The sequence below is a fragment of the Macrobrachium rosenbergii genome, chromosome 17 (assembly GCF_040412425.1).
Source record: "Macrobrachium rosenbergii isolate ZJJX-2024 chromosome 17, ASM4041242v1, whole genome shotgun sequence".
Lineage (NCBI taxonomy): Eukaryota > Metazoa > Arthropoda > Malacostraca > Decapoda > Palaemonidae > Macrobrachium > Macrobrachium rosenbergii.
In genome coordinates, this window is record NC_089757.1 from 6,470,421 (window position 1) to 6,496,269 (window position 25,849).

The following is a 25,849-nucleotide window of genomic DNA, read 5'->3' on the forward strand; positions in this document are numbered from 1 at the left end:
TGGAGAACGTAATGAGCGAAGAAAAGGACTGGATGAACAGAAAAGATTGAAATCAAATGCAGCTAAAACAGTTATATTCGTAGGGTCAAATGAAAACCTAAAAACTATACATCTATACAACAAAAATAAATTATACAGAAGAGTAAATACTAAAAACCATGGAAACCAACGAGTGCTAGTGGATGAGAATCTAAATATGAAAGATCAAATCACATAACAAATGACTCACAAAAAATGTCTAAATGTGGGTACGTTAAAAATGAATATACATAAGTATGTAAGTCCTATCAATAGTATACCAAATATTTATTGAAAAAGCTCTAGGATTTAATCATCCAAATTAATCATGAATAAAATCGCAGCGGACAGGGTCACCCCAGGCCTTAATAACTTCACTGGATATGGAGTATTTATTCACGTACAATGAGATGAAGAATAATCATCCGAAATATGTGAGAGATCTATAAAAATACGCCACAGGAAGCATAACTGCGCTTCGGAACACGGGGAGTGCAGATTACTGGAACCAAGACGCAGCACAGATGTTGGGAAAAGCCTCTGCATGCATAAGCCTCCCCAAGAACTGAAAAGATAAAAATCAAGAGACTTTGAGGAGTAAGCTAAAAATTTATCTACTCTTAGACAATCAAGACAGAAGGACGAAGTATTCAAGGAAACCATGAACAAACGGACATACACATAGGCTCACCATTTGGGCGACATGATCGTTAAAAGGAGGGCCTCCGAAGATGAACATAGATGAAGCGGATGATAGACTATTTCTGTTTCTTTGGAAAAAAAAATAAGTTTACAGATAAAGAAACGAAAATTATTATTAAGTTTACAATTCAAAACAAAAACAGACTTGCTGGAGACATATAAAAACAAAAAATAATATAGATGTAAACCTTAACAACACTCATAAAGGAAAATTGCAAACACACGATGAATCCAGAATGAAAGGCAAGAAGCCTCTCTTATTACAAAGAGAAAATGATAATGCTATAACTTTATCCTGTTTGTTTTCCGTAAGCCTCAACAGCGAACGAAATATCATAAGCGGCTGAAAAAACATAAGAGATCTAGAATGACCGTAATTTAATTAAATTCAGTATCAAACGAGCTTTGTGATAATTAATCCTCTTACCTCTGTAATGCTATTGGACGGGATCATGTCTTTTATCCATTCAGTTGTCTGTTTTGGGCTTTTATAAAAACGCGTCTGTTGGTTTGTCGGTCGTCTGGGTCACTTATGCTAAATCGATATTGCAAATGACGACATTTACGCAAATACAGCCAGTGACTGACCTGAAAGTGTTCGAAGGACAATGGGCCAGAGAAGGATTATTGTTCATTTCATCCTCTAGAATCTAAATGATAAAGTGGCTTAGTACTTTAATACTTTGCACGCATACGCATTTCGTAAGTCTATCATTAGACCGTATTTTTTCTTGGATGCTTCATACACTCATACATGTATGCATACATACATACATACATACATAATAATACATGCATACACTTTCACTACTTAGGACAATTTGTGTGTACGTGAGTGGGGTTGTTGGTAGTTCATCAAAAGCAATTATCATTTTCATCACCATAATCATAATTACCTATGGATTCCTCATTCTATAGTCATGGTCACCTCAAAAATCTTCATCTTTTTTTTATCATCGCCACCGAAGAGAATTTCGGTTTATATAACGATTATCGGGCAAGATTTTACAAGTAGAAAACAGTATCAGTATTTTTACGTTATAAGAATGGGGAATCATTCTCATAACGTTACAAGCCTATCGACGACTCTGCACATATTTCGTAACTGGACGATTTTCAATAATAAATAACATTTACCACTGGAATAATTCATATCTTATTCATCTGTCCACCGCATATTTGCTTCGTCCTTCCTATTCTTGTAGCTGGAGGCCATTTCGTTATTCTGCCATTATTGTTCACTGGTTCGCAGAATTCCAGAGAGAGAGAGAGAGAGAGAGAGAGAGAGAGAATATAATCCTTTTTTTTTCTTCTTTGCTCTCTCTTTATCTTTCTCTGGGTGCATACTGTTGTAGGTCAGTCTGGTAAATTCAATTGCTAAGGGTGGACCATATTGCTTATTGCTTTGACTGCGTAAAAAATGAATTATTTGAAGGCAAGATCAGGTGTTTAAATGTAGCTAACAATAAGAGCGAAAATAATAACTTGAGATATTATGTATATGTTATTATTATTGTTATTCCACCACAACTGCTGTTACTATACTACATTAGTACTACTATTCATATTACTGCTTCTACGACTGTTAGCACTGCCGTTCTTACTCCTGCCGTAGTATTACTATTCCTGCTATTGCCTCTAGTGCTAATACTTCTTATTCTCCTTCTTTAAGTGTTTTAATCATGAGCAGATACACTCCCGGTTCGATCACTCTCCAGCCAGCCTAACCAATAACTGGCATTCCAATGTCAAGACAGAATAGTGCCACCCCGCCCCCGAGTATTAGTACCACAACAATAAGACTAGAAGGTGAAGGGAAGATGTGAAATGTTACCAAGGGGTTGAACTAGGCAACCCCATTCACCCACCATTACTCCGAAGGACTGCTTGACATTCTAGAAGCCTTCGCAGTTCTTACGAGCGTGAAATACGAGAGGTTTTACTTCAGGCAATCTTACGAGTATGAAGGCTTAAAAATCTTTTTGAATTAATCTGCCTATTGAATGCTTGAATGACATGATGTGGTTTTCTTCTCTTTTGTGTCAAGTTACAAGAACGATTCTAATTGTGAAAGTAAAACAATTTCTCTTAACGTCACTCCGTATCTTGCTCTCAACGAAGTCACCGAATCGTTTGCTGTCTTGTACACTGTCTCATGAACAAGTTTTCTGACATTTCTGGAGATCCTGACGCCAGTTTTTGACCAAGTAGCCAGTGTTCTTTTCCATACTGGTGCAAATTTGAAGTCATGCATGTTCGTTAATTTGTTGTTATACTAGTACGAAGATTCGTGGCTTCATTTTCGCCACCAGCATAGGAAAAAAAAAAGAAATATTGCTGTGACGCAACCTCATGGACGAAACCATAGAATCAGAATACCTGGAACACTCCTTTGAAATTGGATCCATAACTCTCGAACTATTGGGAAAATGAATGACCACACCATGATATATCTAAGACATTCATATTTTAATTGCACCAACTTCACGTTACGCTTCAGCATCACTTGACTAATGATTCCGACGAAAGCCTTAGCGTTGTTGGTAGGAGTAGGTTGTTCTCGGACCAACGCCCCTTGGAGAAGAGCGAGGTCGCCTGGAACGGCGCACTTCCATTATCTGGAACAACACCGGGGAGTCCTAAGACTGACCGCCGTCCAGCCACCTTTACAACTATCCTTAAGCGGGCAACGGAGGGTGGGTGCTACCGGCCATAAATTGAACCGAATGTCGTTGTTAAACCACCGAATGTCCCTTCGGAGGCTTATATGTGCCCCTCGGAAACTGGTCCTTATCAGTAAAAAAGTCTCGGAGAAAACAAGATAAGGAAGCCGCGACACGCTCCTTGCCGAGAAGTCCCCGTTCCGGCGATAATCGTCAGCTCTGAATTTGTTTGAGAACTGGCGCTCGGTTCTTCACGCTAGGTCCTCCTTGTGATAAGGAATTGTAACAATTCCTCTCTTTCACCTTCGCTTATTTATCGCCCTGTATAAAAAAATGCATCCGCCTTGCAACAAGTTGCAAAATATCTTCTTGCACATGCCCGATGATATTATCGATCTATTTTTTGCCACCTCATTGGTTTTCCTTATGAGATGGAGGAAGGTAAATAGTACCAATTCACCGATGTGTGTGTGTGTGTGTGTGTGTGAGAGAGAGAGAGAGAGAGAGAGAGAGAGAGAGAGGATGAAGATGACAATGAACGAATAATGTCGAAACCTTATTCCGGATACCTTCGACACGAATGAAAAAATGTCTTCATAATTACGGAACAGAAGACGATTTGACACTCAAAAACCTTGTTGTTTATTCACCATTCTGACAAAGCAATCGAAAACAACCAATCAAAACAATACACAAGTAGTAATTAACCACATGAAGTCAAAACGTGTTTCGACGGCAAATCTAGTGACACCAAATTCACTCTTTCAGCCCAACACATGATTCAACTACTGCAATGTGGAATTTCTCGAAAGGGTTAAGCCTGCATCCATTTGAGAAGCAGACCTCAGATGTAATATTCTCATTTCTACTTCTGAGGTCTGCTTCTAAAATAGATGCAGGCTTAATCCTTTTGCGGAGTTATTTTTGTCATTCTTTCAAAAACAAATGGTACTTTGGGGAGGAAGTTGAAAACGAAAGGCCAATGAGTTCATGTGTATATATACACAGTAACTGTCTTTCCTGAAAACACGGGGGGTAGACGACAACCTTCAGATTATAGTTACAGACACTGAACTGAATGTCTTAACTATAATTCTTGACGAAATATTATCCGTTAGTTCACAGGCAATATTCAGAGCTTAATTACATCATGTTACCAGTTAAGTGTGTCATGTTTTCTCAAAATTTTGAAGATGTATCATAAAATACACAGTTTACCAGATTTATGGAAAGACTTAACTGGATATGCGACGTTATTTCGTTTAGATGAGCTTCTGATAAACCTTTTTATTTTCCAATGCTTTAATTGGCGAGCTAGGCTTTGACATATTCCAGATTGCCAAGAACGGAAACTTGCAGCAAAATTATGGCTTGCAACAAGACAGTGAATAATTAAGGAAAATATATAACCGTCGGCTAAGTTGTGATAAGGGCTCCGGTCGAACTCAGGGCGAGAGGAAATGGGAGAATGCCAATAAACCATTTAATAAGAGTAACGTAAAAGGCCAGCCACAGTAACGCACAAAGGAGAAACGTCGTATCACTCCTTCCAATCGAACATTATCGGGATCGTTATCGGCGAAGAAATATGACCCAAAATCAGGTTTTCGGGCAATAAACGTTTTGGCACGGAAACCCTTCGCCGCTCCTCTCACCTCCCCCGTCGAGTCTCGAAGGGGGCTAGAAAAAGGTTTCGGAATCTATGCTCCGTTAAACAAACGGCCATTCGGATCCTCTATCGAGGGATTTTGTGGCCCGGTTGTGATGCCTTTTACATCAGAGGCTGACATATGGTAATTCCATTGACAAATTTTACGAGAGCTTCGGAACGTTCGCTAAGGAACGGGAAAAATTCGAGGTCATCGTAAACCTTATGCTATATGATGGCTGTTGAAAGCGACAGTTTTTGCTATTGCGGATTCGTGTTTATGCCAGTTTCAAAGTTAAGGGGAAAAATAATGAAACTTTTCATTTTCGTTGTTCATTCTGTACCAAGTGTGCGCCAAGAAAATAAGAAATTTTCTTCCCATGGTTTTGTGTCGACGATTATTTAAAAAAAAGTTAGAGGGTCGTAAATGAGATAAATTCAGATATAAAGATTCCTCCTGCTATGCGTTCCTGAGTATACTAATATCAAAGTTACGAAGGAAAGAAGAAATAAGGAATTGATAACACACGAGAGGAAGATGAATATGAGTAAAATGATGGGCGTGAGATGTAGATAAGATGAATAAATTTGCGATACATAGGTCACAGAAGAATTAACGTGAAAGTAGGGGGAAAAATTTATATGAAGTAAGAAAAGAGGCAAATACATTCATTTGTCGTGGTTACTGTTTTTTCCCCAAAATACTTTTTTATAGATCTCGGTGTCTACACAACTGATAAAATAACATGAATTCAGAAATTGGGACCAGGTGCCTATGATCACAATCATCATCTCAGAAACTCAACTGTGGGTTTGAGTTCTGAAACTAATCGGTCCTCCAGCGCCTTAAAAAAAATTACAAACACAAATCGATCCGAAATAATTTGCAATTCTAAGAATTCAAGTTCAAGGCAAGGCTACTAGTTTATATTGACGTATTTGGTAAATGTATTATTATTATTATTATTATTATTATTATTATTATTATTATTATTATTATTATTATTATGGGCAAAAAGTTACGTTAATTATCGTTTCTTCCTTCTCTGGCTAGGAGATCCTTGTTTGCCAATAGCTTGCGGTTTACTTTCTTCTGATTTTATCGTTACTTCGTAAATTTTCTTCCTTTGACGTTTACTGGGTGACTGAACGGGGCAAAGAAACACGCAGGATTAGTGGATTCTTTCCATCCTTTTCGTTATGATCTGGCAAGTATCTTACGCTTCTAGTTCTATAAGTTTCTTCGATAATCACAATGTATAAATACATACATGCACACACACATATATACATTATATATATATATATATACATATACATATACATACATATACATATATACATACATATATATACATACATAAATACATACATACGTATATATATATATATATATATATATATATATATATATATAATATATATATATATTAAAGTTCCAGGAGTGGATGGCATTTATATATAACGTCACAATCTTATTGCTAACATCACGAATGCCACACTTGCTTTGTAATTTAAGTGTAATTGTTTAATTTAGTGGAGGCGGTCGTAACCATGGAATTTATGAAACCAGTAACAGAGATAGTCGAAATTCTCTGTCTGTCTCTCGCAATGACACTTGGCAATCGTGATATTTCGTACCCAGGACATTGGTTTTCGTCCAGTAGATTGTCGTTCGCGAACAATAACTTATTACGGACTGGAATAATAGAAAGCGAAATCAGAAATTCTTATTGAACGAGAGAAAGATTCTTCTTTTTCTTTTCGGTGAAGAGACGGAGACGGCATAACTTTCCATATCAAGCTTTGTAAGGCAGGCGGGAAAAGTCTGCGAATTCAGGAAAAATTGAGAAAATTCCAGAAACTAGAAGTAAACGGTATTGAGGCTCGTTCAGGCATAATGGAGGTTCACGTTTTCCTTACGAGAGAGCGGGGCTGATTAACTGCACGTTACTTACCATCACCCGAAGTTGCGTATTCCGACAGATCTCATTTTTTAGTCGCACTGAAGCAGTTCCCTATCTGGTATCTTTCCTTATTAGATAAATTGATTTATTTTAGTCTATTCGATTACCGAGATTTTCCGATGATTATTTCCCTTCTCTAGGATGGATATTGCTCAAACTTTTTGGTTTTACATTATACATGTGAGTCCAGGCAATCACGCCGAGTGGTTCGACGATTTCAGGTTTCTTACTACTTTTGAAGATTACCGATTTAGGGATGATATGATCTGAGGTGAAATTAAGATTATATATATATATACACGTATATATATAAAATATATATATACATTATATACGGTATATATTTATTATTAAAGGGCGTAACTAAGATAGCATCTTTTTATACATAAACAGTAGAAAGACAATCATTTTGAACGTGACAACACGGCAGCAAAAGCTTGCGATATGTAAGAAAGATAATCCACAAAATTTCCTTTGACGCCATCACATAATTGCTGAAAAACTGCTCTTAAATGTTGTCAGTCAATACTGATGAAATCTGAAATGGCGTTGTCAAATAAGTCTTCTCAATCTCCATAAACAGTTAACAACAAAAGATGTGTCCATAGATGCCTGACTGTTCCCACGGAGAGGTGACAAGAACAGTTTTAAGACCGGTTCTAAATGTTACCGAACCTTATGTATAACTGTAATGAGTTGGTGAAACTCAAAAGAAATCATGAGTGACTATTCGGAATATTTGTTTGCAAACCAGTAAATTACACGTGCATGACTATGTGAAATTATATGTGAAATGTCCGTAGACTTTCAAATATAACTACTCTACATCAATACTTTATCCCTGAATTTGTGACAAAAACATTGTTTTTAAAAGGAGTTTCTGTACGTTATCTTTTCTTTTTATCAAATGGCTATTAACTTACGCCAAATGCTTCACAGCTTATTTAAAAAAAAACGTAGGATAGAGTAACCATTTACATCTGTGCATAGCGTTCCTCATCAAAACTCATGAACAAGCAGATACTACTATAGCTCATATTTCTTTTATAACAGAATTTAAATAATAACAGTCTCTCCATTGCCAAGAATGAATCAGTACAAAATTATATTTGTTAGTTTTCACATATGGTATTATTCCGTAATGGTATTATTTCGTAAGGCATCTCTTTCTCTGTCCCTCCATGGTTCCATTTATTTTTTTACCGTTTTAGGATTTGTTTAGCAAGCGATATTATTTTTGGAGTTTTTTTTTATATTTTTAAGTCTTGTTTTGGGCATTTTTCTTTTAGAGCAAATTCGGAGCAATAGGAATTTTTTTTTTGGGGAGGGACTGCCGTATGCAACAGCTCAGCATTTGTATCTTCTGATGGCCAAACTAGGCCTAAGCATGTCAAGGGCACGTGGCAGATGCAATGAACTTATTTTAGAGGAGAATTCATCATTGCATCATCCTTCAGGTTTTTCGGAGCCTTGAACTATCCCTTGGCTTCGCAACTGTGTAGGGGTGGGAAAAAGGGGAGACCGGCACTGAGCTGGCATTGTTGCTGTTGCCATCTGGCAGCCATAACCAGGAGACCAAAACAATGGCTCTTAAGTCTACTTACTGTCAGGCCTAACCGGCGAACGATTCAAGTCGACAAGAATGGGACAACCTGACGGGGCCAAGAACATTAAAATTGTCTCCTTCTTCCCCTCGGAAGTCAAGTGTGTTACCGAACCTCGGAAAAGGCATTCAGTTCGAAGTGGGCCTCACCATAGCGGCCGTGTAAAACCTATAAAGCGCCGGCTGTGGCTGGTGCAGGTTCGACGGCGCTCGCTCGAGACACTCATTTTGACGGTCTGACTCTGACCGAGGTACTCTCGCCTCTCTCGGTCGGAATCGGATCCTCACTCAGTCAGTTACCCGTACGACGCTGTTGAGTAAGGGTGTGCTTTGTATTCTCCTTGTTACCCTTGCACGAGGTCCTCCCTTTTCCCCTTCGTCTGTAGAATTCGGTGTCCTGATAAGGTAAACATTTCTCTGATACCTCCCGAGTCTATGAGAATTGGAGCTGCGTCCATGCGTTTTGTTTATAGCAGATCTTTTTTAGGGTATTGTTAGAATTAGTGGTTGATATATACCTTAGCTGTTAACGCTTCTTGCAAATGATTGATAAGCTATCGGCAGTGTAATTACTTCAAGAAAGTGATGTGTAATGGTGAGGAATGAAGGTAATGTACTCCCAACATGCATTTTCACTCTGGTTAGTGCAACGTTTATCATGCTGAGTTAAGAGCCTGTTAAAAATGCATTTGAAGAACAAGAGAAAAGCGAATGTTATCCACGTGCCTGCGAAACCACAAGCGAAAGAGATGTGAGATAAATGAACAAAGTGAAAAGATAAAAATGACGAATAGAAAAAAAGATCATGAAAGTCTGTATTATGATGGGTCAAGCTTATAGATTTTGACGATGGCCCTCGAAGTGCGCATCCAACGGGCGTAGGCCGTAGCGGGTCCCATCCCCCCTTCCCCCACCCAGACGCAACCCTATGAGAATTGTCAGGTTTGGGGCGTACCTTACGCGAGTGATGAGGTGGGCGTGAGTTGGAGAATGATTTTCGACGGACAAATTCAGTCGAGGACGAAGCGCCATCATGAACACCGCCGAGAGGGCATGACCACCCACAGCGTAGCCGCGCAGACGAAAGGCAGCACAAGCAACCCGACATATGACAACAATTGCCTTGACGAGTGGCCAGGAAGATGCGTGGGCGGCCACCACGGGCGGAATTCGGAAGGACCATCTTGTCCCTGGAGACGAGAGTGGCATTCATGGGCACCACTGTGCCCCTGGATGGTCAAGACCGTCGTCCTCTTCGTGATGCTGTTGGGTAGTGTCCGGGAGGTTACTGCCCAGGCTGACGGTAAGAAGCAATGTTAATCTTTGTGTGCATCGTATTTTGTATGATTTTCTAAATGAGTGATCAGCTCTTCCTTATTATCATACACAGTGGTTTGGTGTGTGAAAATGATATTGTTTGGATCGTAGATTGAAAGTTTAGCCGTGACATGTAGAACTTACTTTCCTTTGTTTTTGAATACCAACGTGATCGGTATCCATAAATTTGAGTTTGTTATCCTAGAAAGACATATGTCATACAACCGCTTTAGGAGGATAACAAACAGCGCGCAGATACTCCAGTAAAAATAAACAACATAAAGAGGTCGCGTAGCGCTAGCTAAACCGGTTTTGTATGAGTGACATTATTGTTAATGCCCAACGCGTACACCCGAAATTACTATTAACGTATGTTCTATACATAGTAGCCCCAATTCCCTCCGCTTCCGTTTCTTTCTGGGCACGTGGGCACCTTACTTTCATGAGTAAGAATTCTCAGTAACTTGTCTATATTTTGCAAATAATCAGGGTTAATTGTTTACATATTTTCATGCAATTTTCGTTCTCTCTCCTTTCATATTGGGTATTGTACTCTGTAACCTGCAAAGGAAGTAATTGGCCATTTGACTTATCACTCTTGAATATGTATACATCTTGAACATTATTAATAATGTAATAACATGAATGTAATTAGTGAGAAACCGTTTTTTTAGAATTTTGCGGTCTGGTTGTCATGGGGTATCTCAGTTAACTTCCCGATTTATGTGAAGTTCCAGGACTAAACAACATTAGAGAATTTAGGGGTCACTAACACCTTTCCCTTGGCATGGAAGTGGATTACCAGCAATGTATACGTAAATAAACACAAGTAAGACTAATTAAGTAAATAATTGATTGCAGTTATATTCCTTTCTACAACCAATGTTAGCTCGAGGTTATACTTGCGCTCAGACTTGTTATGATTAGGTGACGATCTCGAGATATGGCTAATTAGAATTAATTATGGATCATCGTCTGGGGGTAGACACGATCGGTGTCCGTGTAAAGATCTGGTTTAGAACTGGTTCTTTATAGCCTCCCAAATGAATATATAAAGTCACACGTCTACTTGGTACGTCTTCAAACAATTTTTGTTTTAGTTAAAATTTTAGGAGGATCAGAGTCAAGTGTTTGCAAAGAGATTTGCCCATTTTTTGTCTAACTTTTCACTTAGATTAAACAAGGCCTGAAATTTTTATAAGTCTTTGCATATGAGTATGAATATATTCTTTTTCCCCCAGAGAATCAGTATTATTGATAAAAAATAAACATGAAATGTGTTCAGTAACGCTGCACGTGAAAATAAAAATTGTTTCTATAAGAAAACGTATATCAGACGAAAATTCCGAAGTTGCATATTGTGTTCCCATAAACTTTATTTTCAGTCAGAACCAAAATAAGAGAAACGATGATAATTTCAATAATGATTCCAGTTGTCGATTGGGGGTTTTAAATGTTTCTGTGATAGGAACAGTGATGGTACAGCAGTAACAATACATAGAACAATACTGATGATAACTGTAATATAAACAACAGAATCCAAAAGCGATTGTATTGATGATTGTCGGAACACAAAAAATTAATTACAGAATCAGGCCTCATGACAGTGGATTCGAGCTATTGATGTATCAGTGGTATAAATAATAATTTGATGTTGAGACAGAAATGCACCTATCACATAAGACAAATTAAAAGGATATATTTATTTTTTTTTTTTTTTTGCACCCGAAAAGTAGATAATGATTTTTAAATCGAGCGAATGCGAGGGTGAAAGCAGTATAAGAAAATCGCAGGTCGGAAATTCAAAACAGGATTTTGATGAAGTCCGATTTCATACTAGGGAATCAAAATGACATATAAATAGTGACACTGATATATATTGTATAATATAATATATATAATATATATATATATATATATGTATATATATTATATATATATATACACATATTTATATACATAAATATTTATATATACATATATATATATATATATATATATATATATATATATATATATATATATATATAAACAATATGTATTTATATTTATTGTATATATACATATGTGTGTGTGTGTGCACGCTCCCGTGTATGTCACTGAACGGCTGCGAAAATTGCTCAAGTCGTCTTCTGATATTGAAGACGTTAAAGCCACTTCCATTAATAAGATTAAAGATCTCATCATCTACTTTGATTTCTTCTTTCCGCATCCACATGCTGTGTTCTTATTTGTATCATGTTTTATTTCTTGTGACTGACAGTTGTACATTCAGACTTACGTTGTAATCATGTGTCAGGCAAACGCGGTACTTCCCAAGGCGATTTTTACTTGTATATTTCAGCTGATTACCATGAATTTGCAGCATTGTATTTGAATTTGTATTTTGGTGCATTATACATCCGTTTTCAAGACTGTGCAGCGTTTTTTGCCAAACATAATCTAGTCTCAATCATTAGCCTCTATGATGGCAAGATGCGCTTTCTGCTTGAAAGCAATCACTTCGCATTTTAAGTAACTGTTCAGATCGCATTAGTTTTATTTGAAATCCCAGATAAATTGCGAAAGTAAGTAGGGGATTAAATGACAATATGGTACTGCCGTGTGTAAATCGCATGAAACTAAACTGAGGTTATTAAAGGGCGTTATTTAATTAAGAGTGATTTATGAAAATATAGTTTATGATATGGACAGGATTATTTTAACGCACCCGTAACCTTTCAGTATTGTTGTTGAAAAAATCTAATCTGACTGGACCATACATGAAAAAATAGCTTCAGCAAGACGAATCTAATATATATATATATGTATATATATATATATATATATATATATATATATATATATATATATATATATATATATATATAATGTATATATAATGTATGAATGAATTTTATCACATGATGACGCTGTGGTTTAATGCGCGTCACTGTAGTCCTGAGTTCTTGTCTTCTGTGGTTCGAGCCCACGAGACGACGAACTTATCCACTTAAAAAATTCCCCTTCGGATAACATATATGAAAATATATTATTTCCGAGGTAGAGCGAATTGGATATTAAAGGACATTTGTAGCTTAATGCTCACACATAATGTATGTGTATGTATGTATGTACATACGTATGTATGCATATATGTATGGGAAGGGTGAGACCTAGAAGATAATCGGTTCTAAGTCATGTCATTTGATTTTAAGTCGATTATAGTTTTGTAACGTCAGGAAGCCCTACGGACACCATTTTAAGGTTTGAGGTTTCTAAGAATACATCTTGTTCATGGTTTCAGGAAGCTAGTGTGGGATTTCATCTCGTGTTGTTCTCTCTCTCTCTCTCTCTCTCTCTCTCTCTCTCTCTCTCTCTCTCTCTCTCTCTCTCTCTCTCTCTCTCTCTCTACAGTAGACTGTAGTAAAAGACAGCGAATGCTATAGGACTGCTGTACTCTCTCTGTCACAGCGTTCAATATAATACAATATTAAATGCAACATGGAATCTTATGAGACTGATAATTTATTAGTACTGTACAGTGCTAGTTGGGATGGGCACGGTAGGCAAGACTCAAATCTTAACTGAAACAATTCGGATATTTTTCAAAATTGTAAGGGTACTTTCACACATACCCTATGTCAACACAAATGCATACACGTAAAAATTTACATTGCCTTTACATATTCGCGCTTTGTATAGTGAATGGTGCACTGTATTTAGAGAGGCTGGACGCACCTTTGATGGTCTCTTATATAGGTGTAAGAAACGTTTACTATCGACACATATTACCGTAATTTTTCGCCGTTTGGGTTCACAAATAATACATATGTATGTATAAATTATATACAGTACTGTATATATATATATATATATATATATATATATATATATATATATAATTTATACATACATACATACATATATACATACACACAGTACATACCTCACGGATGGATCAGTGGTTACTTTGCAGTGGTCGAACGTGATCGCTTATTTTGACGCTTAAATATTAACATTCCAAATAATAGCTTTGCCTGCCCCTCCATCTCTCTCATTCAAGATATACTGAGTTGTCTGTGGTGTGTATTCACTGCTGGAAAAGAAGCGTGTGTGTGTGTGTGTGTGTGTGTGTGTGTAAATCACATATGAATTTTAAGTAGTATATTCTAAGGTGCCACATTATTCTCGATTTTGTTTGATGAAGCACTGCTCTCATTTACTCTCTAGATACCAACAGGAAGACTTTCTTTCCGTCGAGTTGGTATGAAGAAGGTTTTCATTCAGAAAATGACCTGTACTTTCTATTCTTTTTCAAAGTAGTCATACATTTGCATGGATGAATCTTGTTGTGGAAGCTTCAGCAAAAGAATGTTGTTAGTGTTTTGTTTTGTTTGTTTTGTTCTAGCATAGTATTCCATAGTCAGTTTCCAGTGTCAGTATTCACTTTAAATATTATTTCCTTATAACATTTATCACCGCTCTATCGTAAACGTTTTCACAGAATATGTTCCGGTGTTCCTTTGCAAGGAAAGCAGTCCTCCTGGAGGTAACGAAAGTTTAGTTGAATGTAGCCAAAAGGGAGATTTATCTGTAGCAGAGGAAACAGATTTATTGATGTTGTTGGAAATTTACTGAGAAGATCTAAACAGGCCTGTGGCTGAAAGTCGCTTGTTAGAGAGGCAACCACTTCAGTCCATCTTTCGTTATATTTAATTCCAGAAAGTGGAATTGTCATTAAATATAGAGTGTATCGAGTTAAAGTATCATCAGGAGGATAGCCTCAGTGACTGTGTACAGTTAGCCAACAGAAACCATGACTCTGGCTTATTCAGCTTTTAAACCTTTGCCCTTGGTATTTAAAAGTAGCACCTCACCTTAACATACGCTTTGGGGGTCTGGCTTTCTGATAAGTAACAAATTCGGCAAGCAACAAAGACTATAATATAACAGGCACTGGAATGTTTTCTAGATATCTTACAGCTAATAGCAATTTCACATAATTGCTAACATAAACCAACCCGTACTTTACTCCTTACATTCAATTTATGAGATTCATTTAAAAATGGTAGCTTAGCGAATAGTAAATATGACATGACTAAGTACAGGAGCCGGTTAAGTCGAGGGGCGACTGTTTTATTTTATTCTCTAAGATTTATCGCTGCGATTGTTTCAAGTACGTCAGTCTTGGGTAGGTTATAGCCTATTCAGCAGTCAAAGGCGCATGGTCCAACCTATGAGCAGCATGCTAGTGCCATCAGTACACCTCACGCGGTGCACTGTAGGCATTACTTAAGTTTCTTTGCAGCGTGCCTTCGGCCCCTAGCTGCAACCCCTTTCGTTCCTTTTACTGTACTTCCTTTCATATTCTCTCTTCCATCTTACTCTCCGCCCTCTCCTAACAGTTGATTCATAGTGCAACTGCTTTGAGGTTTTGCTCCTGTTACGCCTTTCAAACCTTTTGCTGGCAATTTCCGTTTCAGCGCTGAATGACCTCATAGGTCCCAGTGCTTGGCCTTAGGTCTAAATTCTATAATCGGTCAATCAGTCAGTGAGCAGCATGATGAAAATTTCATCTTTTTTTTTCCTGTTTTTTGACAGTTATTTATTTCGAATATAAGAAGTTAGTCATATCTTGGTGTATATCGTTAATCTTAAAATATGGAATAATTAATAAATGCTTGGCTACCTTTCAGCCCTAAAAGAGTTGAATGTACCCTGAAACCGGTTCCCTTATATGCTTTTCTTCTAGTTTCTCTTTTCTAGGTTGATACATTTTATATATATACATACATATATATATATATAATATATATATATACATATATATATATATATTTATATATATATATAGTATATATAGCCTATATGGCTTACGTTTTGGTCACATAAGTTTTAGTTCCTGTTAGTGATTTTATAATTGTCATGTTACCTTTAGTTTACCTTAGTAAAATTATGTTCTATATTTCCTTAATTTTTCATTTAAAGTAAAATTATTTTCCATATTTCCTTAATTTTTCATTTAACTATCTTTTTACTGCATAATATTTAGTATGTAATTATTGTGCTGGACCTTATAATTTTCATTGTTCTGTTCCTTCAGATATATCCCTTAATCTGTCTATCTATCTATCTATCTGTCTGTCTATATATATTATATGCATATATACTATATATACATATATACACACATTTAGATATATACATGTGTTTATTTATATTAGTGTTGGTATGTTTGTGTGAGAGCTCAATGCAGACCCTTTTTACTCCAAAAATTTTCTATAAGCCTATGCGCACTTGAAATTCAGAACCTCACATTACCCATATCATTGTTTAAAACGAGGAAGCCCAAGATTGCATTAACTTGCAAAGCATGCTTTCACAGAATAGAATGGCCGTACGTGGAACACTGATAAAACTGAGATAGAAATAAATCGATTTGGTCCAATATAGGTCTAAATGAAAGCGAAAAGACTTGACTCACGCAGCGGTGCAGAGCCCCTTCGGTAGTCTTACAACCTTCGCTTGCATTTGCTACCAGTAAGACCATTGAAGTATTGATAGGGCACCTTGGCACAATGGTGACCAAATAGGAGATCTTCAGGAATTGGCTACTTTATAATTACTGTTGTCTAAACGATGACCACCCCAGCAAAAGAACAGGATGCCATTAGTGGTGGAACATAGGCTTATAGGCTTTATGAAAATGAATTTTTTGAAAGGCAGATATACAAGTAGTACGCTCCATTTGCTAAAATGAGACAAGTTGGCGTTTAGTTAAAAGTAATTTAAATTCATATTTAAGATATACGCAACAAGTGTGCATTTCGGTATTAAATAGGCATAGAGTGATTCAAAAGTAACGAGAAATACGATTACACTGGAATATAACAAATTTATCGCATTCGCCTCTTCAGGGTTATAATTATATAATAAGTGTCATTCATAACTCTTTATTTATTATCTTTTACTTACATTGGTGATATGTAAAAAGAGACATATCTTGATTCATTAAGTCGCCGAGCTAGCTTTTTCAAAATAAAAACACCGTATGTTAAAAAAAAAAAAATCAATCACCAACTTCATACATAAATACCCAGCAGTGAAGAAAGTGTCAAAGAAAATTTAATCTTTTGGGCAGATGTTAATCGGTTGCTTGTGGACATTTTTCTAATTGGAAGTTGCTGTGAGTAGCCCGATGCGTAACTTCTGACAATTAGTATTGTCATAATGTTTCATCTCTGTGTATTGTGTTACTTGCCTCGCATGACTTGTAAATTTTGGGTGTGTTGTAGTAATTTTATGACAACAAACTTCAATGTATAAATTGCAAGAGAGAGAGAGAGAGAGAGAGAGAGAGAGAGAGAGAGAGAGAGAGAGAGAAATTGATTATGTTTACTAGAATATCGAGTAAACTGTGGCAACCATCTCATTGTTATTCTGCTAAACAGGTGAAACCCCAAACAAGCAGTTGTGGTTGATTGGATGACGTTGCATTTGACAATTTATTTGCTGATTTATTAGCTTTAATTGCATGGAAACAACGTTTTAAAACAAAACTCCTCTCCATCTTTGTTCTTGAAGAAATTGCAACATGAAAAGGTTAGCCACAAGAAAAATTATAATCCAAGAGTGAAAAGGACAGACAAAATGGCATGTAGGAAAGGATTTTCGGTGAATAGACAACATTTCGGTAGCAACACTTTACCCGCCATAGACTGCAACTAAAAGTGCAAGACGTCGTTTAGTTTAAACTGGTGACAGTAATGTAGTTAATCTGAGACATTATTGTGACGATCATACGTATCTTCGACTCTACACAAAAGTGATATTTAGTAGGTACAAAACAGGCGGTAAGATACTAAAATTTGCTAAATCTGCAGTATGGCTGTGACGGAAAAAAAGTTTTCTGTCTCAGGAGTTTAAACGTTCTCGCAAAAGATCCGAACGTTTGATTATCCATAAAGTTTAAATTTGGAAATGAATCGGATTGACAAGCATTGTGAGAATCCACATCAAGACTTTATTTTAGAGTGTCATAGAATATTGGTTTGAAAGTTACACTAAGATTAGGCCTACTCCTTCTCAAGAAAAATTTATATAATGTTATGGAAATTCTTCGGTTATAGAGTTAGGCTAATATGGAAAATGAAGTAATGCTTTCTTTGCTTCATTAATTTTCAAATATCACAGAGGATATAATGAGTAAATTTTAAACAAAGATTGACTGACCGATTATTGGCGGGTTGATCAAAAGTCAACGACGGATTAACTAAAACCAGACATTATTGTGGTAATCCCGTCGGTCTCTTTGTACTATAATAATTTTGAGCAACAATGAAGTGAAATATTCTGTCGTTTGTTTTTCGTATCGTATATTTAGGTGTTTGGTGCATGCTGTTACACTTATTATCAGCAACAGTTGTAGGCCTAGCAAGTTTCAGGTAGTTGCCTGGATGGATTTTCAACATTTCTTATTTGACTTTAGTTTCAAATTCACCTTAAATACTTAGCTAACAGTATAATTTAATTACCATGGTTGTTTTTAAGGAAAAAAATAATTTCTTGACATTCTATACAGTTCATTCCCTGGAGCGTTTGGACACCCCATTTGAAAAAAATGCATGTATTTGTTGCTAATTTTCAAAATATGCTCATATAGTTTTTCAGGATATCCTCCACTCACAAATAAAAACTTTTATTTCATTATAGCAGATATTCTTTTGGTTTTGTATTTGATAAAATAAAATAATGTTTATTCTAATGCTTAGTTATCAGGCATAATCATGATAAATTTTTATCAGCATAAACAATGTGAAAAATCTAACTAAAGAGATATGTCAGTTTTGTGACAAATCCATTGCTGTTTCTGTGGGAATATGCTATGTTTAGTTACTAAAGAATGTCTGCTTCTCACTAGCGTAGGGCTACAAGTCTCGACTGAACGGCTCTTGGTAAATTGGTGCATAGGCCTACTCCCCTAGCCAGCTCAGGAAAATTTCGGGAAGGACACAAATGGCTAAACTGTCAGTTTGGAAATATTTAAGCCCTTAAACATTTTTATGATGCCCAATTACGCGTTTCGTTCCACTTCCAATGAGTTTTTCTATAAAAATTCGGACATGCATTGCGATGTGTAATGATATTGAGGCCAACGTCACACATGTTATTTACATGAAAGTCTTACTATTATTATTATTATTATTATTATTATTATTATTATTATTATTATTATTATTATTATTCAAAAAAGTAAATATTCATAGCAACCTTGAAACCACTGCCTTGCACAACGAGCTTCTATAGTGTGCACTGCTATTTGTAAGCGAAGATAAATATAAACAGTACCTATATGAATAAAATATCTTTAATCAGACGCGTAGAGGAATGGTGCAAAATGTTTTGGTATTGCAGTCATCGATACTTATAAACATTTGCACCTCAGCTTTATAAGAATAGGTAATAATAACTTCTGGTGCTGAGCAGTGTTCGTTTACGGAACGTCAAGAGAACTGACGTTGATGTTGAAATCGAGTAGCACTCAGTAGTCCACCAGGAGTGGTTATAGAGAATATAGACACTGCTGGTAGACTTCCAGCTTTTGGAGGATGTTGGACAGGTTTTACTCCTGCAGTGAACTAAATATAACTTGCCAATATTAAAAAAAAGTAACCACAACTTCAAGTAATCCTGTACAAACGATAAAGTTCTTAATGAACATGAAGTCTGTGCTCGTCTTGTTAAGGTATCGGCATTTTAAATCTGGAAATCTTTATTCTCCAAAGTTTGAGAACCTCAGCGTTAAAAGGTGGTAAGTTGGCTTTTAGGCCTAATGTTTCTTCGGTCTTTTTTAAGCAACATTTATCTGTTGGTTTATTTGATTTTATAGTTGTTGATCGAGACGCCTTCCACCAAACAAAAGATTAATATTTATAGCTCTGTTTATTTTAAGAATTTCCCGGTCTTTGAGTTGAACAGGCGACGTTTAGAGAATAGAAGTTTGAAAAGAATAGTCTCTGAGGGATGATTCTTTTTTGCATATTTTAGGGAATAATAGAGTCTTTGGAGAAATAGTTCTTATTTATTTATTTATTTTTAGCACGCAGCTTCATTCCTGTTAATACTTGTTGCTGTTGTTAGGCAAAGCGAATTTGTTTCTTTACCTCCCTACCCCTGCCACATACACCCCGTTGTAGCTTTTACGCAGCCTCATAAACTGGGGTTAATTTCATTCCTTTTCTTCTGTTTAACACTTGTTTTGTTGTCGTATTCTGTGAATACTGATATTGTAGGTAATATTCTGGAACCTTAATCTTTAAACGTTTAGAGTAACGAGGTGCACTATTGTACCTTAAACTAAGGCAGTAGACACACACACACACACATATATATAGTGTATATATATATATATATATATATATATATATATATATATATATATATATATATATGTGTGTGTGTGTATGTGTGTGTGTATGTGTGTGTGTGTGTGTGTGTGTGTGTGTGTGTGTGTGTGTACTGTCTTAACGTAAATTTAATATACGGACAGTGCATTAGGTATGCAATTGTTTGAAATTTCGGTTCTACACCTTACTACTTTTTTTCTATTTTTATGGAAGATGCCGTTCATATTGTAGAGTTTTATATCAACACAGTAGCTGTCGTGTTTCTGATGAATTTAGTCATTAATAAAAAAATATGTAATTAACAGTTTTAATAGCGTATTATACCTGTAAGTGTTTAAAAAAATATGAGAACAAACGATAGACAAATAACCTGCTGGACGAGTTTTCACAGCATTCAATATAAATATGAGAGCGAAGGGATAAGGCAAAAAGGGTGCACCACTGAAAAAAAAAAGAAACTCAACTAACTACAGAAGTGAGAGGGATATAGCTGTCATTGAAGCATTTATGCTACCTAAAGGAAAATACAACAGAGATCACAATACCGTGTTCGTTCTGCGAGTCTTTCTAGATTGTTAGAACAGGATTACGTTAGGCGCTGCGAGAAAGGGCAGGCGGCTTTGAGAGCTGTTACTAAACTTATTGCTGCTAACCCGGGTTTTTTCCATTTTTCTGTGTTGTTGCAGTAGCATCCTCTCTCTCTCTCTCTCTCTCTCTCTCTCTCTCTCTCTCTCCATTTATATATGTATATATATTATATATACACCTACATATATATATGTATAGACACATATATGTGTATATATTTCTTTAAGTGAATTTTAGAGCCATTTATATCTTCATTTGGCAGTCGTTTATAACGAAATGATGACGCCAAAACTTTTTCCTTGCTGTGGAATCGTTATATCTCCTACGTTTTTTACTTTTGTCTTTATTCCTGACACATTTTTACCCTCCTTTGAAGCCGTCTTAAATCTCCCTTAAGAGATTCGTATCGGAAGGGGGAGGGAGAAATGAATAGGGGTGGGGGTGTCGATGAGAAAGAAGAGAGAGAGAGGGAGGGAGGGAGAGTGGAGGGTCGTCCTAACCAGATGATCGTCCAAGTGAGATAAAATGATCAAATGCATAAAGACTCGCTTGGCTTAGCGTGAAAGTAAACCCTCGGGATACAGCAATAAAAGAAATGTATTGTGACGTGTGTATGAGAGAGAGAGAGAGAGAGAGAGAGAGAGAGAGAGAGAGAGAGTAATAAAAAAAACTTGGGATTGGTTTCTAAAACGGATTCAGATAGTAGAATGTGCATTTGTAATGTGCATTAACAGTAGAAGAGAGAGATTCAGAGAGAGAGAGATGTACAGAGAGAGAGAGAGAGAGAGAGAGAGAGAGAGAGAGAGAACTAATAACAGTAGAATTTGAGATAGGTTTCTAAAACGTATATTCAGATTAGAATAGAATGTGCATTTTGAGAGAGAGAGAGAGAGAGAGAGAGAGAGAGAGAGAGAGAGAGAGAGAGAGAGAGAGAGAGAGAGAGAGAGAAGATTTATTCAGGTAGAATTTAAAATGAGACGGCTGCCTTTTGAACATCGTGAGATGTGCAACTAGAAATTTCCACGAAGCGAATCTTCAGCCAATAAATTGGACCCAAATGTTCTCTGAGAAGTCAGAAAAAAAATATATATAAATGAATAAAAGTGAAAAACAGAAACGACATAAGTTCTTCGTTTTCCTCCTAATAATTCTCAATATTAAATTCAAAGAACCTTATCCCTTCTGAAATCTTGATTTCAATCTACACCGTCAAGGTAGAGTGTGTAATCATATTGATTCATAGGGGGAGCAGGAAGGAGAACGTTCTCTCTCTCTCTCTCTCTCTTGTCCTATTTCTTTTTTCACATTTCCATGGGACGGAATGTCAGTAATTCCTGTTTCTCCTATTTTGAAATTAACACGGAAGTATGATATAGTAATTAAGCTGTATACTATTCAAGGTAGATTCCTTGTCTAGTCTAAATTAATCTTGGATTTCAGTGTTACAGAAATTTCAATTAAATTTAAGATAAGGATAGCCGTGCACGGTTGAATTGAAACCATGTGGAACGAAGGGGCAGTATTATTATTATTATTATTATTATTATTTATATTATTATTATTATTATTATTAGTGGTAGTAGTAGTAGTAGTATTTAAAAATCTAAAACAGTATAATTATATGCGTGTATATTCAGTAAAATATGTGCATGCATGAACACGTTATGGGATTTTATTCAACCATGTTGATATCATATAGCGCTTCCTACCAATATTAATTCACAGATTATGTTATTTTCACCTGAGAAATATTGTATGTGACGCAAGTTATTATTATTATTATTATTATTATTATTATTATTATTATTATTATTATTATTATTATTATTATTCAGTACTGTCGCTTCCTTACGGGTACACCCCATCTATTTCTCAGTTTCCTCGGGTCTGGGCTAGATAAGGGTTGGGGTGATTTCTCCATCTGAAGTAATTCGTGTCAGAAATATCCCTCAAGGATATGATTGGGTCTTGCTTATTTTGCCCGAACCCAAATCCACGCGAAGCGAGCGCTCCCACTTAATCACTCGTGTCCGAGCGTTATGTTTTGTTGGTCGAAAAACGGCGGAATTTGTGTAATAGACTGTACAGAGGTTTATTACCTGGTCTTTCGTGAAACGATATTAAAATTTTTTTTGCTGTTAATTATTACATGTCGATTTCATGGATGATGGGATTTTCCGGCTGCTAATGAAAGAGGTCATTATCGTTAGAGCCAACCCGCCCCCTCGCTCTCTACCTCGGCGTGCAATATATGTATGTATGTATGTATATACATACATATATATATATATAATATATATATATATATATATATATATATATATATATATATATATATATATATATATACATTTGTATATACAAATTAAACACCTACTGTATATATACATATGCATACATATTTTCATATATATGTTTTATATATATATACATATACATATATATTTATATATATTAAAAATGTGTATATAATATATATATATATATATATATATATATATATATATATATATATATACATACATATATATATACATATATATATATACATAAATGTATAAATATATATATATATATATATATATATATATACATATATATATATATATACATATATATATCATGAAATAGTTTGCAGTAGGAGAAAGTCGAGTGTGAACTTGAGAGCTAGGATCAAGTTATATGGATAAAATGCAAATTAGGCGGATGGATCAGCAAATGTTAATATGGATGGGGCAAAATGGTTGAGGTCGATTCGCATAGGGTAGATATTTGGGAGTAAACATAACCGAAGGTGGCAGGATGAGAGGAGGGGTGAGTCATAGGATTGGTGAAGCAAGGGAGGCAGCAGCGTGTGTGCAAAAGACTGGGAAGAAACTTGGAGTGTCATGAAGGCAGAGGTAGGAATGCTTGAGGATTGTTGAGTCAAATCTCCTTTATGGAACTGACGTGTTGGTGTTGGGTGCGAATGAAAGAAAAAAGGCTGAAGCTGCCGAGCTGAATTACTCCGTAGTGTATGTGGCATAAGCTGACTTGAAAGGGCGAGAAACGGGGGGATAATAAGGAAGTGGTCAAAAAAAGGCTAGCATAAGTGAAAAGTGGCTGAAAGTACTTTGAGATGGTTTGGTCATGAGGAAAGAATGATGAAGAAAGTGTGTAATTCGGGAATGCTGTGAAAGAGTGAGGAAGGGTCTTAATACCTAGGAAGTGCTACAGTGCGTGCAAGATCGGTATTTATTTGATCTCAGATCCATTCATTTTAAAAATGATTTTGAAAGATCACAGGATTTTAAAAAAATCTTCAGAAATAATCTGATTTAATATTTAATATTTATTTAATATTCACGAGTTAGCTATATCTCAATTGCACAATTGTATGGTTAAATACCCTTTTAATATTGAACGCATCCCTCTATCTTAGTGCAATAGACACCGGACTGCTATAAACATACTTGAGAAGGGTTCCATATTTTAAATAAAAACACAACTTTCCTTGAATAGTCTAACAGTGTTTATCTGACTGAATATGCCTTCATTCGGGATATTGCAAGCCCATGTATAGCTACTTTTCATCCCAGCCATTGCTAGGTATTCTGCTTAAGTGCATACTCGCAAACAAATATCCACACACATGAGAGAGAGAGAGAGAGAGAGAGAGAGAGAGAGAGAGAGAAGAGCTATACATGCATTCAATTTTCGTTTTGGATCTAAAGTTTTATTTGCCTTTGCAAACAGCAGAGATGGAAGGATCGAGAGACACTCACACACACACACACATACGAAAATGTTTATCTGAGATAAAGTGTCTCGTCATCTATTTCCCATTAGCTCTAGCTTTTGGTTCCCGTCGACTCTCATTAGTGGCATCTCCGCTGTTGAGTCGCAGGACATCCATTTGGGAGCTATCAACCGTATCTGAGAGGTGCTCTCTGTCAGTCGGGGGACCTCTGCACATATCGGGTGCGATGGGCAGGCCTGGGATGATGCGCGTTTGTTTTTCTTGCTCTGTGCATTGTGCATCGCCATGTTGAAAGGTTCTTCGCCTTTGCTGTTATGTGTTTTTTATTTGTGGGCATTTAAATTTTTTTTTCTATGAATGTGTGTTAAGTAATACCTTCTCTGTCTGTCTGTCTGTATTGCCACTTTTATTCCCGTGCAAACCAGCGCTTACAACCGAAGGACCTGAATTTAATCCCAGAGTTGAAAAAAGTTAAGTATACCTTAGTTTAACCAGACCACTGAGCTGATTAACAGCTCTCCTAGGGCTGGCCCGAAGGATTAGACTTATTTTACGTGGCTAAGAACCAACTGGTTACCTAGCAACGGGACCTACAGCTTATTGTGGAATCCGAACCACATTATACAGAGAAATGAATTTCTATCACCAGAAATAAATTCCTCTAATTCTTCATTGGCCGGCTGGAGACTCGAACTCGGGCCTAGCAGAGTGCTAACCGACAACTCTACCGATTCGTCCAACGAGGAACTATTCCCAGGGTTGAGATGGAAAGGTACAGACGTATCCATTAAGTCCAGTTTCTAATGACACATCCCAGGGTTGAGATGGAAAGGTATAGACGTATCCATTAAGTCCAGTTTCTAATGACATGTCAGCAAAAAAATAACAGGCGTTAGTTATCAAATGGTATCAATATGCAGACCATCGTATGACTAAAAACGGGAGGACCTTTCTACGTTAACGTAAAGGTGTAATCCGTATCACTTATTGGCTGCTTTGCTTTCCTTTCCACAAAAGCCGAAGTAATCGCGGAATATGTTTCTCTCCTCGTACGTGTGACATACGACAGAAGATTAAACTTTTAGCAACAGTCCGTCTGCGTGTGCGTATACGGGGCGAAGGTGCCGTGTGCATAGCTGCATCCAAAAGGCAATCGCCTTCTCATCCCGCGTCCCTTATACCACTGTTGTTTATAAAGGCTTAAGTGGACCAGAGT

The 25,849-nt window shown here is 36.4% G+C and overlaps 2 protein-coding genes across 4 annotated transcripts in view; one reads left to right on the plus strand and one right to left on the minus strand.

The window, feature by feature from the left end:
* Positions 1-9,690, minus strand: part of LOC136847686 (proton-coupled amino acid transporter-like protein CG1139) — a 66,832-nt gene extending 57,142 nt beyond the window's left edge. For both annotated transcript variants that reach the window (XM_067119492.1, XM_067119488.1), the window contains exon 1: positions 9,557-9,690. The gene's annotated coding sequence lies outside the window, so the exon portion shown is untranslated. The remainder of the gene's footprint in view (positions 1-9,556) is intronic.
* Positions 8,896-25,849, plus strand: part of Reck (Reversion-inducing-cysteine-rich protein with kazal motifs) — a 135,429-nt gene continuing 118,475 nt past the window's right edge. For both annotated transcript variants that reach the window (XM_067119483.1, XM_067119484.1), the window contains exon 1: positions 8,896-9,904. In XM_067119483.1, coding sequence (XP_066975584.1) covers positions 9,592-9,904 — 313 coding nt within the window. In that variant the 5' untranslated portion in view covers positions 8,896-9,591. The remainder of the gene's footprint in view (positions 9,905-25,849) is intronic.